The sequence below is a fragment of the Gopherus flavomarginatus genome, chromosome 9, assembly GCF_025201925.1.
Source record: "Gopherus flavomarginatus isolate rGopFla2 chromosome 9, rGopFla2.mat.asm, whole genome shotgun sequence".
Taxonomy (NCBI): domain Eukaryota; kingdom Metazoa; phylum Chordata; order Testudines; family Testudinidae; genus Gopherus; species Gopherus flavomarginatus.
In genome coordinates, this window is record NC_066625.1 from 57,569,197 (window position 1) to 57,585,330 (window position 16,134).

Below are 16,134 nucleotides of genomic sequence, written 5' to 3' on the forward strand. Positions count from 1 at the left end.
AAATTGCTTTGGCCCCTATAGATTAGCTTCTTTGACCATCACTGGCCTATGATTAAAGAAAAAAGCACTGATGTCCATGGAAATTAGGGATGTCAGAAAAGAAGAAACAGAACAGGTATTTACCAGCTGGAAGAGAGGGCGATACAGCCAGCTACTAACTACAGTCATTAGAGTGGCAGCTGCGTGGCTCAGTCAAATTTAAAGAACCAGCTGAGAAAGTCATGCAGGGGAATAAGCTATGGTAAGAACCTCCACCCCCATCCCCATCCCCATCTCCACCCCCAACCCCACCCCGCAGTGAGGAGAGCTGACAGTCACGAGGAAGGCAATCCATTGGTGTGCTCCCCTCTCTGCCTGGAGAGAGAGTTCTTTGCTGGAGCAAGATCCTAGGCCTGAGAATTATTCCTGAAATTAAACAGAAAAGCTCTCAACAAACAAGCCCTTAAACATCATCCGCCCCAGCTGCTTTCCACCTCCCTTCATTTCCTCCCTATGACTGGAGGGGTGTTAACGGACCACTTCACCTTGAATTGTCCCTTGAAATATTTGGTAACTACTTACGCCAAACAATCTGTTCCACCTTCTATTTAGCTGTCACGTTCTGAGTTAGTTTCCCAGACCTGAAGAAGAGCTCGGTGTAAGCTTGAAAGCTTGTCTTTCTCATGAACAGAAGCTGATCCAATAAAAGACATTACCTCACCCACCTTGTCTGTCTAATATCCTTGGACCAACACAGCTGTTACAACACTGCATACAAAGAAAAACCCTGGCAATTTTAAAAAAATCAGAACATTTGATGCCCATAGGAATTTGCAACAGTCTCTTTTTAAATTCCAAGGAGAGGTGCCAGTGAGCTTTCAAGCCACTATCTTTGCTAGAGCTGGGCCTCAGCCAGAACCTCAAATCCAACCCCTCTCCCTCAATGTCTGGTTTCAGAGGAATCAGTCTGGAATTGCTGCATCCTTCCCTTCTCTTTTGAATTTGGTACCAACATTTGATTTTCCTGACCCAAGATGGCAGGATTCTTGCAAGCACAGCTGTTCTCAGGAGATTTCAGTGCTGTTAAACCCAAACTAGTTTAACTTTAAACTTGAGCTCTTGGCCTAACCGTGGTTACTGTACCTTATGTCAGTCTCTGGGCCCCAATCTTGCAAACACTTATGCATTTGCTTAATTTTCCTACTGTGAGTAGTCCCATTGATTTCAAAGTAGGGGAGCAAGTCTACTACTGCCTTCACAGAGCACCCCCATCAGTAAGCTGAAAGTGAAGCTAAAGTAGATGAAATGCAAAGTCAGGATGAAGAAGTAAATACTTCCAAACATGCCTGCAGGATTGGGGCTCTCCTCACTACAAAGCCTCAAACAGGGACAAATTTTTACCTGTGTCCATTAATTAACTGTGCAGCTGAAGAAGAGTTTTGTGTAAGCTTGAAAGTTTGTCTCTTGCACCCATGGAAGCTGGTTCAATAAAAAATATTACCTCACCCACCTTTTGGCAGTTTCGATCTCTTGGGCTCAGTTTACTGCTAATTTGAGTGTCTCTAATGTCAATATCCATTTCAGCACAGTTCAGTTATAAGATTTTTATTAATTAAACCTGTTCTATTGGCTTGGCATAAAGATTCATCTCCTGTACAGGAGCTGATTGGAAAAACTCTTAGCATTATCCAATTACTGGGCTCATTTATGCATCCACTAATGGCTTCTTGCCTACCCTTGTTGCCCGATGAATCGACAATTACTTGCCTACAGTAACTACATCTATTTTGTCTACGATTTATTTTGTCTTTCCAGTGCTCTCTGTTTATGACAATATGAACAGCTGAAAAAGGGGCAGCACAGCGTTGCTAATGGGATCTCCATGGTGCAGAACTGTTCTCCAGGGTCCTGCCGTCTGCCTTATACAAGGATTTTATACATTGGAAGATTGGAGCTGTCTGTGTTTCCCATGCTTGTGCAATCCTAGCAGCTGAGCTTGTCGCCAGCAGTCTCTGTTGATGAGCAGTAATTCGTAACGCCATGGGGAGCACATTCACGCTATTTCTAGCTGCTGCTTTCTTTTTCTTTAAAGGTGAGTGGCCCTTGACTTTTTTTTAAAAGGAGGGGGTATGAGAAGGACGGGATGTGGCTTTGTACAATTGCTTCTAATTGGTCTGGACTTAGGTTCAGCACTAATAAGTGGCATGCTGCAGGATTCGTATGAATCCCAGCTTCTTTGGTTCAACAATTTTTAAATCTTGCCGTAGGAACTCGTGACAAGTAGCAGCCCTGATTTGGCATGCCAAACGGGTTCCATGCTCCCACAAAGCCATTTAAATGTTAATCAAAGAGCTGAAACACTTCAATATGGTTTTAAGGTTTAGCTCACAGTGGATATGTGCTCTCAAGTGCTGGGGCATCAGCAGAAAGGTGATGCCAAACAGCTGCTTGAGATAGCCTTAAAGGTGGCTCTGAACAGTGCACCTTATCTCTGCAGAGCAAAGATCTCCTTCTTGCTGTTACTGGTGCTCTGGGATGACAGCAACTTTAACCAGAATTTTGAAACACTGATTTATATATATGTAGTTATTGTCTACAATGTGATGGATGCTGGATGTGTGGTAAACACAGAGATTTAATTCATTTGTTGTGGAAATGTAAATTAGTCAACGGCATTTGGGAAGGAGCTGGCAAAAGGCTGATTATGAATCTTAAAACACACCTACATAAAGGACTCAGGCATATTTAATCCAGAGGAATCTTGACTTGCTAATAATTATAGGTCAGATATCACTAAATGATTAGAGCAAATCTACTGGCTAAAAAGTTAATTTTCCAGAAATAGGAAAATATAAAGCTATCTATTTTAATCTGTTGGTTTGAATGACTTTACTACCCTTGAAAAAAATAGCCTTCCAAATGAATAGAGAGGGGGATGTTTAACTGTATGTGGTTTGACATTGTGCCATTCTCAGACTAGATGTCAGCAGAACTTCTAGGATAGGTCAGAAGGTAGATATTTTGTTTGTGAAACTTTATAGATCAGTTATTGTGCATATGGTATTTCTGCTTCGCTTCTGTTTGCTGGATAATACTAATCTAGTATGACTGGGGGGAAAAAACCTTAAACATATCCTAGCAACTGCCTGTAAATCTATATTCAGTCATACTGTCATATTTTAAAAGATCGACAGACTGTGTAGCGATTCCAGATTTACACAAGTGTTGCTGAAAGCAGAATTTAGTCCTAACTGTTAGTTTGTCTCACCAGCCATGTTGAAATATAAAATTATCCATAAATGGAGAAGAGATCTAATTTTTTAAATGAAAGGATTTGGGCATATCACATCCAAGTACCAGTAGAGAGTCTCTTTAAGACAAGGCCACTAAATTCCAGGCAGGGTCTGCCTCCCACTGTGTTTATCTGTTGCCTATGAGAATGGACGCAAAGTTTAGGGGACAGAAGATTCCCAGTTGTGCTTTGAGACCTTCAGTTTATAGCCATAAGGAACCACAGATAGCAAAACCAGCATCAAAAAGAGACAATTGCAAAGAGAATGAGCGCCCTTTGAAATGGTGAATCAATTTTTAATCCTTGTTTCCTTATTTATAATGAACAAGCTGTAGCATCATTGCAACCATCCTATAATGAGCCTCAGTCTCCTGGGACAGTAAAATTTCCCAGGAACTGGTCATATCAGAAAATGTAGTTTTAGCTCCTCATGGGCCTAAGTTTGTACGAATTTTTTTTCCTCTGACCCCACTCAACCCCAACTCCTTTTTGTAATGTTGAGGGACAAGGTGAACCAGGGAAAAGGGCTTTTTCAGCTCCAGTTTCTATGATGTTATTAAATTATCCTTTAAACTCCACTTGCGGAGACATATGAAAATCTCCATCTCCCATTACATTTTATTCTTCTATTTTAACCTTAAATGAATGCCAAATTAATATCAGGCAGATTTAATGGCTGGTTATTTAATTTTCAAAGGAAACAGCGTTTGGCCGCATGAAGGTTCGTGGGTTGTTTCAAAATCCAAAGCCAACATGATCTCTTTTCAGGTTGCAGTTGTTCAGAAGCAGAGCACAGGCTGTTTGCAGCCTTGTTTGCCAACTACAATCAGTTTATCAGACCAGTGGAGAATGTGTCAGACCCTGCCATCATTCAGTTTGAGGTGTCCATGTCCCAGCTAGTGAAGGTGGTGAGTACTGGCTTCTTTCTTAACCTAGTAAGTGTTACAGGATTAGCCCAAAGAAAGGCCCACTCCTTTTTCAACATGGCTGTGTTTTTCAGGATGAAGTGAACCAGATAATGGAGACCAACTTGTGGCTGAAACATGTAAGTAAATATAATCCCAGCACTGATAATAGCAGCTTGGTTAATTTTTCTTTTAATGTCAATATGTGAGGTTTCTTGCTGCATCCTTCACCCACAATTTGAGAAGCAATATGTTCTACTGAGCAGGGTTTGCGTAATGTTCATTAGTATCAGCATCTAGCTAACTAGTATAAAAGTGACATTGCACATTATATTTATATAGCACTTTTCATCCAGACATCTCACAGCACTGTAGATAGGTGGGAAAGCATTTTTATTGCAAAATTATAATTGGGTGAACTGAACAAAAAGGTTAAATGATTTTGAGAAGGTCCCATAGCAAGTCAAAAAACAGTATCCAGAGCTGCTGATTCCATGCTCTAGCCATTCAACTACACTGGGTTCTTCCCTGTAACCATTAGGTCCCATGCTAGGACTCTAACTATTAGGTCATCCTGAATCCCCATATTTCCATTCAATCTCATTAATTAAAAATGTAAATTGCCAACATTAAAGATTTGTAAACAGGAATATTTAGGTCAAAAGCAAGGAACACCAGCTACATAAACTGGCCTAGGAATATTTTGGGAGGAACAGAGGAAGAAAATGGTAAACATTTTGCTAAATACAAACTGTTTCTACTATGTAAGTGTAACTATTATGTAAAGTAAATAAAATGTCCCTCCAGTCATGAAAAACAGCACAACACCAAAATGCCTCAGTATTAGTAAACAAAAACTTAAATAAGCCAATGCTCAACGATACTGGAACATTCTTTCTAGCCAGCATTTGTATTGATTTGACTTGCATTTAAGAAAAGGAAAGATCACAGCATCAGAGATGCTGGCCCGGTAGGGTACTATGAAGCTTTGGTGCAGAGATCTGGGTTGGCCACACTTACCTTAATCCATTGCTGACACCTAGTGGTAGGCTATTTATTTGCATTGAATAATTATGGAGCCTCCCGTGGTTAAAACCCACTGGATCAGCACAGGAGGCCAAGGAAACTCTGTGAAGCTCATCTTGTGGAGAGTAATTACACCGGCTACAGGGAACTTCATGTAGACACAATGTAATTACCTATACAACAGCTGGTCCCAGACAACGGCATTAACACCCTGACTCTGAAAAAGAACCATGGCATTTTAATGACCAAATTGGCAAAGATTTTAGTTTTTGAGTCTCACCAAAACAATGGTACCTGCCACTCTCCTTAAAATATGCTGGATTCTTTGTTCAGTACTGACTCAGTATGCAGTATGCAGTGTTGCAGTAGCCATGTCGGTCCCAGGATATTGGAGACAAAAGGTGGGTGAGGTAATATCTTTTATTGGACCACTTCTTTTGGTGAGAAAGACAAGCTTTTCAGCTTACACAGAGCTCTTCTTCAGCTCTGAGAAACTTACTCAGACTATATCTACACTAGCACTTTTGTTGGTAAAACTTATGTCACTCAGGGGTGTGAATAAAAAACGCCCCTGACTGACATAAGTTTCACCGACAGAAGTTCTGGCGTGGACAGTGCTATGTTGGCAGGAAAGCATCCCCCATTGACAGAACTATCGCTGCTTGTTGGCGGTGGTTTAATTATGCCAGCGGGAGAGCTCTCTCCCGCTGGCATAGAGCAGCTACACAGGAGACCTTATGGTGGCACACCGCTGCAAGGTACATAACTTGGCTGTGTCTACACTGCGCACTGCTGTGCTGCTGTAAGGTACACAGGGTAGCCACTCTTTGTCGGCAGAAGAGAGCTCTCCTGACAACAAAATAAAACCACACTCAATGAGGAACAGTAACTTTGTCCGTGGGAGACACTCTCCCGCCAACAAAGCAGTGTCCACACCGTCACTTTTCACTGGTGAAACTTTTGTCGATCACGGGTATGTTTTTTTTCACAGCGCCGACTGACAAAAGTTTTACCAACGAAAGTGCAGTGTAGACATAGCCTTAGCTTCCCAGAGATGAAGAGCAGCTCTGTGTAAACTTAAAAGTTTCTCTCTCACCAACAGAAGTTGGTCCAATAGAAGATATTACTTCATCCATATTGTGACTCAGAGGGAACTGTGTCACCTATTGAATTATCATCACTGTTTCTTATAGTACTTAGGCATTCCTTTGATTTCTCCTATTCAAGCATTAACCAAGCCCTACCCTCCTTTGCTGCCTTAGCTGGAGGGATCTTGCAGGGAACTAGTTTACAATCTCAGAAATCTCTCTGGTTGCTCTAGAGATATTGTAAGATTGCTTTACCTTATGAGTTGGGATCATAGCATGAAAATATCAAGGGCAATCACATTCTAATATAATTGGGGGCTGAGAGGAAGAGGAGACAGCCTGGTCTAGTGTAAAGGGAACTGGGACTGGGTATCAGGAGACCTGAAATGTATTCCTAGCTCTGCAACTGACCTGCTGTGTGACTTTGGTCAAGTCACTTCACCTAATTGTGTCTGTTTCCCATGTCACCCTCGGTCTGTCTTGTCTATTTAAAATGTATTCTCTTTGGGACATGAGATTCTCTCGTGTGTATACAGCACCTGGCACATGTGCTAATAGTATTCATGTGCTAATGAGTACAAATAAATAGCATGCTCTTAAAAGGGGATACATCTAGTCATTAGAGCTTCTGAAAAAACAAACACCAACTTTATAAAAGTGACATTACAGCAATTTGTTTTAATGGAAAGAATAGGCAGTAGTCCATAATTTCAGATGGGTCTTTTTGTAATTCTAATGCACTTTGGTTTCTTCCATGATTAGATCTGGAATGATTACAAACTTAAGTGGAATCCAGAGGAATATGGAGGTGCTGAGTTTATTCGAGTCCCATCTGATAGGATCTGGAAGCCAGACATTGTCTTATATAACAAGTAAGAATCTGCCATATCAAGTGCCTTTACTCTTAATTTGTTTTGGTTTTGTATCATTAATTTAAAAAAAATTGAATATTCACATGAATAATACAAAAGACCTAAGATTTTGATCAAACCCAGGTACTAACACACAGCGACTATGGTATGTATTGCAAACTGTTACTTCTCTAGTGGTAGAACTCTCCCCAATCACTGCTTCTTTTGAACATCAATACTTTTGGAGTCTGTTGAGCAAATAAGTATTGAAAATTCAAAACACACACATTTTAATAAGAGAAAGACAGGAAACTTCAGACTCTGCATCCCTGTGCTCCTTCTGTTTCCCACTCTTTCTATAAATGTTTTCTGCGCAATATGCAAGGCTGGCAGTAAGAAGGAGTACACAGTTCTGCTCCACAACTTTTCTCTCATTTACAAATGAAAAAGTCTCCAGTAATTCTGACCTGTCATTGAAAGGGACTACTAGATCCAGACATTTTTGCAGTTAAAATTGCTACCCATCTGACATCAACACAGCATTAAGTATAACTATATAAAAGCCCCTCCTAGGTACACTCCTTGGACTTTTGCTTCCAACGAGTCAACAGGAGACCAAGTGTATTACTGAGGTGATATGTTGACTATACACTATATAAGGAAGCTGGCCTCAGTGAAACATACTTGAAGTACTCTCCAATACAGGAGTTCTCAAACTGTGGTCTGTATAGCATGCGCTGGTAGGTCCATGGAGAGCTGGCTGGTCATGTGATGCTGGCTCCTTGTCTTCTGCAGTTTGCTAATCACATAAATAGCTAAAAATGCTTCCCCAGTCTTACTTTTCCATGTAGACAACAGCTGAAATTGTGACCGTGAACAGGGTGGGGAGATGGCCCTGCTCTGATCCATGCATTCGCAGTGACAAGCTGCAGCAGGAGCCCTGAATTCCTTCTTTCATAGAGGAGCGATAGTGCAAGCTACTATGGGGATGGAGAGAAGAGAGGGTGGACCAGGTACAGTAAGAAAGATCAGCTTGTCCATCACTTTGTTCTGACACAAATGAGCTCATGTTTGGTGCCTTGGGTATGGATCACATTTAGCTAGGTTATAGGAGCAGAAAATACTATTATTTCAATCTTCAGCAGTTGTAAGTCCATGTAGCTCCACTGATGTCAATGGAACCACTCTTATTTACGCCAGCCATGGAGCTAGTACTACACATGCAATTCAGCACAGTTAACATTACTGCTGGAATGCTGAAGTGTGCATTTGCTGACTTCCAGTGCCTGAATCCAGAGTCACTGTATATAAGTATACCTATGTTCTTAACCTCTTATTATATGAAAGTAATTTAATTTGTTGAACTGCCTATCTTTTTTTTTCCATCCTGGTTTATTTCTGCAGTGCAGTTGGGGACTTCCAAGTTGATGACAAGACAAAGGCCTTATTGAAATACACAGGAGAAGTGACCTGGATACCTCCAGCTATTTTTAAAAGTTCATGTAAAATAGATGTAACCTACTTTCCATTTGACTACCAAAACTGCACCATGAAGTTTGGTTCCTGGTCTTACGATAAAGCTAAAATTGACTTAGTTTTAATTGGCTCTACAATGAACCTCAAAGACTACTGGGAGAGTGGAGAATGGGCAATTATTAAAGCTCCTGGATATAAACATGACATTAAATACAACTGTTGTGAAGAGATATATCCAGATATCACCTATTCTCTTTATATTAGGCGCCTGCCTTTATTTTATACCATCAACATGATTATCCCATGTCTGTTGATTTCTTTCTTAACTGTCTTGGTGTTCTACTTGCCTTCAGACTGTGGTGAGAAGGTGACACTATGCATATCAGTCCTTTTATCCTTAACTGTATTTCTCCTAGTGATCACAGAGACCATCCCTTCTACCTCTTTGGTGATCCCACTTATTGGAGAATACCTCCTCTTCACCATGATATTTGTAACTCTTTCCATTGTCATTACTGTGTTTGTACTTAATGTACACTATAGAACACCCAAGACACACACGATGCCTGAGTGGGTGAAGACCATTTTCTTGAACTTACTTCCCAAGATCATGTTTATGACCAGGCCTGCCAGTGATGAAGAGAATAATCAGAAGCCAAAGCCACTTTACAGTGCTGAGCTCTCAGACTTAAATTGCTTCAGCAGCTCTGAAACCAAATGCTGCAAAGATGGCTTCATATGTCAAGATATAACATGCAGCTGTTGTCGGTATCAACGAATAAAGTTTTCTGACTTCAGTGGCAATCTTACAAGGAGTACAAGCTATGACTCGGTAGATGCTCTGCTTTCATTTTCAGTTTTGTCACCAGAAATGAGAGATGCCATTGAAAGTGTCAAATACATTGCAGAGAATATGAAAATGCAGAATGAAGCTAAAGAGGTAAGAACAATTTTCAGCATTAATCACTGAGGCTACAAGCACTATTTACCATGAGTGTTGGAGTGTGTTTTTTGTTTGTTTGTAGGAGTAAACATCCCAGATGCCTTTCATAAAAACATTGCTGAACAATTCACAATTTCTTGATACAAAAAACCCATATTGTTTACACTGTAGGTGCATGGGGCCATGAATCAACCAGTGGATTGAAATTCATATTGGGGAAACATGGTGTTGCACTGAACTCCTTTTACTGCCAATGCCAATCCATCTGCTAAAGTGGAATCTATTACATTAACTCTTTTGGGGGGAGTAGGAACAAGCAAAAGATTTGCAGTCAGAATGAGAGCTTGGGAAATCCTAGCATCGCAGTTAGCTCAGTGTGTGCCCTTAGGCAAGTCATCACTGCCATAAAATGCATATTTACTTCCCTGGCTCACAGAAGTAGTGAGGCTTTCCCAGGGGTGAAAGTAACTTAAAGGATTTACCGGTATGCTGGAGTCCTCTGTGGAGGCGTGGCCACAACTGGAAGAGGCGTGGCCTCAATCAGAAGAGGTGGGGCTTTCAATATTTAAAGGCCCTGGGGCTCTGGCTGTGGCTGGAAGCCCCAGGGCCTTTAAATCACCCCGAGCTACCAGCTGCAGAGGTAGCTGGGAACCCTGGGGCTCAGAGGTGAATTAAAGAGCCTAGGGATCCAGCCGCCGCAGAGCTCTGGGCCCTTTAAACCACTGCGGGACCCCTGCTGCTGCCACTCTGGGGTGGCAGGGCTCCAGCGGTGATTTAAAGGGTCCAGGGCTCTGGCCACTGAAAGGAACCCCAGGCCCTTTAAATCACTGCTGGAGCCTGGCCGCTGCTGTACCGGGGCTCCAGCAGCTGGGCTCGGGCGGAGATTTAAAGGGCCTGGTGCTCCTGCACTGCGGGGAGCCCTGGGCCCTTTAAAGTACCACTGAAGCCTTGCCACCCCTGGGGTAGCCGGAGTTCTGGCAGCAGGGCTCGGGCAGCACTTTAAAGGGCCCGGGGCTCTCTGCAGCAGCTGGAGCCCCTGGCCCTTTAAATCCCCACCTGAGCCCGGTTGCTGGAGCAAGGGCCCAGTGCTCTGGACACTGCGGGGAGCCCTGCTGCTCCTGGGGTAGCAGTGGCAGGGCTCAGGCAAGGATTTTAAAGGGCTGGAGCTCCGGCCGCTGCGGGAAGCCCCAGGCCCTTTAAAGTGCTGCTGGAGTTCCAGCAGCGGGGCTCAAGTGGCGCTTTAAAGGGCCCGGGGCTCCCAGCAGTGGCTGGAATTCTGGCTCCTTTAAATCCCCGCCCGAGCCTGGCTGCCAGAGCTCTGGTGGAGATTTAAAGGGCACGGGGCTCCCTGCAGTTGCTGGAGCCCTGGGCCCTTTAAATCACCGCCGGGGAAGCCGGACTGTACCGGCTTACTTTCACCTCTGGGATTTCCCTGATAATAATACTCATGCTGAACTCCTTCTGTGGATAAATACAGAACAGTGAAGTTCAGGGCTCTCAATTTGGCATTTTTCTCAAGTGTTAAATTCACACAGTTTTTCTGTTTCAATAAGGGGAGCTTCTGATAGTTATTACTACTTCTCAGTCATACAGTGAGCAGATACAAGTAACTCATATGCAGCCACTCTACCATTATCTTTACCACTTGCACGTCATGTTCAGCAAAGCACTCGAGCATCTGCTTAAATGAAGTTTGGGCCTATGTATTTTGTTGAATCTGGGCCTTATTCAGGACTGGTGTGTTCTGTATGCTCTTTTGGTCTCCCTCAGCTTTAAGAATTATGGTTCTTTTCTAGAAAAATATATTTTCTACATCAAAAGTAAAATGCATTGTTCTCATTTTCATAATAGCATTCAAGAATGAAGTATGCACGTATGCTATGTTCATCTAGGAAAGTTGAAGTAAAGATTGAAATTTATTAAGCTTAGCTTTACTTAGGATACTTATTTAATATTTATTTCCAACATTAACTTAAAGTTATGCACTATTTAAAAGCCATTTATCATTTTATTTCATGTTATAATCAATGTAAAACCACTCCTGCTGGAAAGCATTTTTTCCAGTTTTGGTATATGAAGGAGAAAAGTTTTTACATTATACATAAGCATCTCGCTTTCTAATACAGTATTAAAAACTGTAAGAAGTGTCAGGATAAGTTTTTAAAGTCATCAATATATGAATTAAGTTGCATCTGCCCATGCACTTACCTCTTAACAGGAATGGTGCATTTCAATGGGACTTAGGTTCCTAGGTGCCCAAGTGACTTTTGAAAGTGCTCCCTCTATAGAGTCTCTTTCACCTTCAAATTTCTGTGCCCACAGAAGAGGGACCATATGTCTCCCTGTGTGTTTAGTGAAAGGGACAGTTCTATTATCTTAAAATAGTGTTACAAAGTTGGGGATTAATTTAGAAAGATAGCTTCTGCAACTCATGCAAAGCAAGTTTCAGCCATAATGAATCAAACCAATGGGGGAGGACGAAGAGATAGTAGTTAATTCTGCACTGTTTTTTGGCCTTACTACAGATGGATGAATTTCTGCTACCTCAAAAGCCAGGTTGGAAGTTGTGTTCATATGAAAGAAGAAACATTCTGTACATGGAAGAGATCCCATGTACATTTTTGCTGAACACAGAAAAGAGTTCTGATATTACCAACCCATTTACTGATCAGTAAACTTTACCTTTATCAGAACATGCCTGCTTCATGTTTTATTTGCCTGTGTTTATATTTTTCAGATTCAGGATGATTGGAAGTATGTTGCCATGGTAATTGATCGCATTTTTCTTTGGGTTTTTATTCTGGTATGTATTCTAGGAACAGCAGGATTGTTCTTACAACCATTGATGGCTGGAGATGAAATGTAGAAATTCAAAATACTCTGTTGTAAAAGAAATTTGTTTGCTGACCAAACATGTTATGCTCTTTTTGTTACTTCAGCTGCTTCTGTATATACTGTTTTATTAGTAGAATAAAAGATGTCTCTAGGCTTATTAAGCTTCACCCAGCAAAGCTTCATTATAAATGTGAAAAGCTTTAACTGATATTAAAATGTCATGACAGCCAATCTGAAGGTAATATTCTCAGGACTATTGCCAGATGACCCTTACAAGAGCTGGAGAAAATGCAAGTAGCATATAAAAATTCACAGAAGTGTTTGTGAAACAGCATTTATGATATAGACACGTCCAACAGAAATTGGAAATCACAGCATTTCCACAGGAATGTTTAGAAGACTGATGGAAGGCTGAAGAATTTGGGTTACCTGACCGACTTCCAACACTCATGTCCAGTGCTACATCCTCCATGATGGGACATGCTTCAGTACAATTCTTCTGGGAGCAAGATCACAGCTAATGTCATAAAGCCACTCCAGTATACAGCCATTTAGAAATTGTAGTTCTTGAATTGCTGTACTAATATGTAACTTATTGGTATATGATGTACCCATTATTATGCCGGGTTTTGAGGGGAGCAATTAGTGAGTAAGTTACTTTAGAACAAGGCCAACTCATTTACAGCTGAATAATATGTTAAGATAGCAAAGTGGCCATCACATGATTCTGCTCACCTCCCATTTTGGAAATGGAACAAAATTGCTAGCAAAATGTCCAGTTATTCAGACCTAATAATATCATTATACACACACACACTTCAGAGGAGACAAACAGCTCACATGAAGGAATTAAGATACTACAGGATAGTTTTGTTTCACATGCTATAGACAAGTACTTTAATAAAAGGTAGGTAGATATAAAATTTTCCTGTAAAGTATAATAGAACTTCTTCTCATACATACATCCCATATGTTTTTACCAATAACTGTAGATACACTTAAACAGGAGCATGAAGATAAATATAGTACACTAAAAGGGTTGGGGAAGGCACTTGGTAAAAATGTGAATTGTTCTCTCTGTGCAAAATTGGAAATTTTATGGAAATGTGGAAGTAGTTATATAAAATTTTTGAAAAATAAAGAGACATGTAGTTGCAAAACATATTTGTTATTCTGGTTGCATGACACTCTGTATAGGGTAATATTAGCTACTGTTTGGGGCACTCAGACCCCAATAATTCACAGAAGCACAGACCCAGGAATAGGGGATCTATTAGAAAATATTTGGTTTTTAAAACACTTAGACCAGCAATTTGAGGATGAACTGTAGAACCCAATAAACTGTGGTGTGAGCAATTTTGTCTTTATGTAATACATAAACATTATGGAAGTGACTGAAAGCTTTTCCCCATTTTGAAAAAAATGTTACTTAAATCAGGACTGGGTTTGGGGCCCTGTTGTATTAGAACCTGACAATCAGCTCAAATGTAAATACAGCATAATTTTCATTTTTGTATTGAAGCAAGAGGGGGGATAAACATTAGCAGCAAGGTTAGAACCACGTATCCAGTCCATACTGTTGCTCTGATTTTCATATAACATGACTGCAGTAACTAAACAATGTGCCCACTGCAACTGTAAGCAGAAGCAATGAAGAAAATAAGAATGTGAGAGGAGATCCAAAACAAGTTCTGTGTCACCACTCACAGGCAATGGACTAGGGTGCTGATGCATCTAAATACTAAGAAAGATAAAAGCTGAGTCATAGCACAGGTCAAATCAGATACCTTATTAGACGTCAACTTTTCAAATGAACTATAACAACAAAGTAAGACAAGTTAATGTCTGATTACCTGCAACACACAAAGGAGATAAGTTAGAATCTTTTCAATCACATGTACCTGTAAATTGAAGGCCAGAAAATGTAAATGTGCATTTTTTTCTCCTGATCGTGAGCGGAATTTATCCACTCTGTAAAGCCTAGAAAGTTACTCCACAGATGACATAGGATGTGAAATAAGGAGCAACTATATTGAAAATATTCACAAAATAACTTTTATAAATACTAAATATGAAGTAATTCCAGCCAGTATGAAAATCAGCATGACACCAGATCCAAATAGAAAAAAAAAATGAGAAAAATCTAATTCCTCAATGCTGCAGCCACTACCATGTACCATTAACATCAAAGGACAGAAGGTTGTAATTTTCACAAAAGAAACACCTTCACAGTAGCTAAATAGCAAAATCAGTATTTTTTCTAGCTATTTAAGCAAGTATTAAAAAAAGTTATTCTCTAAAATGTGCTTGTTTGGCTTACTGAATTAAACCTGCATGTGGGAGAGCTGCTATAATGTGACACACTCATGTTAAAAACAGCAGTGTAGAATACACAGGGAGATTTATCTTTCTTAGATTCCAGGGCACAGTATGAGCATAAATTCAATCTAGTTGGTGTTACTGAAACCTGATGGGAGGGGTTGTAAGATTGGAATGTGACAATCAATGGTTATAACCTCTTAGAAAGAACTGAGTGGGCAAAAGAGGAAAGGTAGTGGCACTCTCTCTCAAAAATGGCATTACCTTGTTTCCAAGTCATTGATCATTCAGAAGAAAATGATTTCAAATGCGTAAGGGTCAATGTCCTAACAGATAAAGCACAAGATGGGGTATTAGTTGGTGTCTTCTATAGACTATCCAATCACATGAGGGAACAGGATTACTGTCTCCTTTTGCACCTATTTTTAATATGCAGAGGGAAAAGCTGCATGATCATAGTGGACTTCAGTTTGAGTGACACACGCTGGAAGTCTCATGTTTCCAGTACTCAAACATCCTTGGAATATCTAAATATTATAGATAATAATTTCCTAACTCAGTAAGTGTTGCATCCACCACCGGGGAATTCTATATTAGACTGCATCTTGACTGATAAAGAGGAAGTGATCACAGAACATGATCACACTCATAATGCGTAAACAGAATAAAGTCCAGACTAGTAATATTTATATTCGGTGCTTTAAAGGGGCAATTTCACAAAGCTGAAAACGATTATGAGCCAAATCAGCTGGACAAATTTAATCAGAAAAACACAAATGATCATTTGGAATCATTTAAGGACACTGTACTAGATGCCCAAAAAGCCACAATTCCGCAATTGCAGAAGAACATACTGGCAAAAACTGACCTGAAATTGAGAGGGGAAGTGAAGGGAGCTATACAAAAATAATATATAACCAATGAAAGAAAGGGGAAGCTGAGAGTAATGAATATAAATCAAGAGCTAGGAATTGTAGAAGGATTGATAAGGGAAGCAAATGGACAAAAGGCCTAATCCATGAACAGCGGACAACAGTTAAGGACAACAGTTTTGTTTACACAAAGAATCCGGACAATGATATTGGTCCATTACTAGATGCAAATGGTAGAATCATTAATAACACCACCAGAAAAGGCAGAAGAGTTCAATAAACTTTTCTGTTTTATATTTAGGGGAAAAAACAGATAATGGAGTCGTATCATATAACACTCTTTCCATTCCACTAGTATTTCAGAAGGATGTTAGACAGCAGCTACTAGAGTTAGTCATTTTTAAATCAGCAGGTCTAGATAACTTGCATTTAAGAGTTTCTAAAGAAATAGCTTGACCATTAATACTGACTTTTAGTAAGTACTGAAACTTCAGGAAAGCTCCAGGAGACTGGAAGAAAGCTAATGTTGTGCCAGTATAGCAGACTGG

At 40.4% G+C, this 16,134-nt stretch overlaps 1 protein-coding gene across 1 annotated transcript; it reads left to right on the forward strand.

Moving 5' to 3' along the window:
- The first annotated feature begins 1,986 nt into the window (after window positions 1-1,986).
- CHRNA3 (cholinergic receptor nicotinic alpha 3 subunit) lies at window positions 1,987-13,530 on the forward strand. Its single transcript, XM_050967018.1, has 6 exons — window positions 1,987-2,071; window positions 4,040-4,179; window positions 4,272-4,316; window positions 7,053-7,162; window positions 8,546-9,557; window positions 12,298-13,530. The coding sequence occupies exons 1-6, from the start codon at window positions 2,020-2,022 to the stop codon at window positions 12,424-12,426; spliced, it is 1,488 nt and encodes a 495-aa protein (XP_050822975.1). The 5' UTR covers window positions 1,987-2,019; the 3' UTR covers window positions 12,427-13,530.
- The last annotated feature ends 2,604 nt before the right edge of the window (window positions 13,531-16,134 follow it).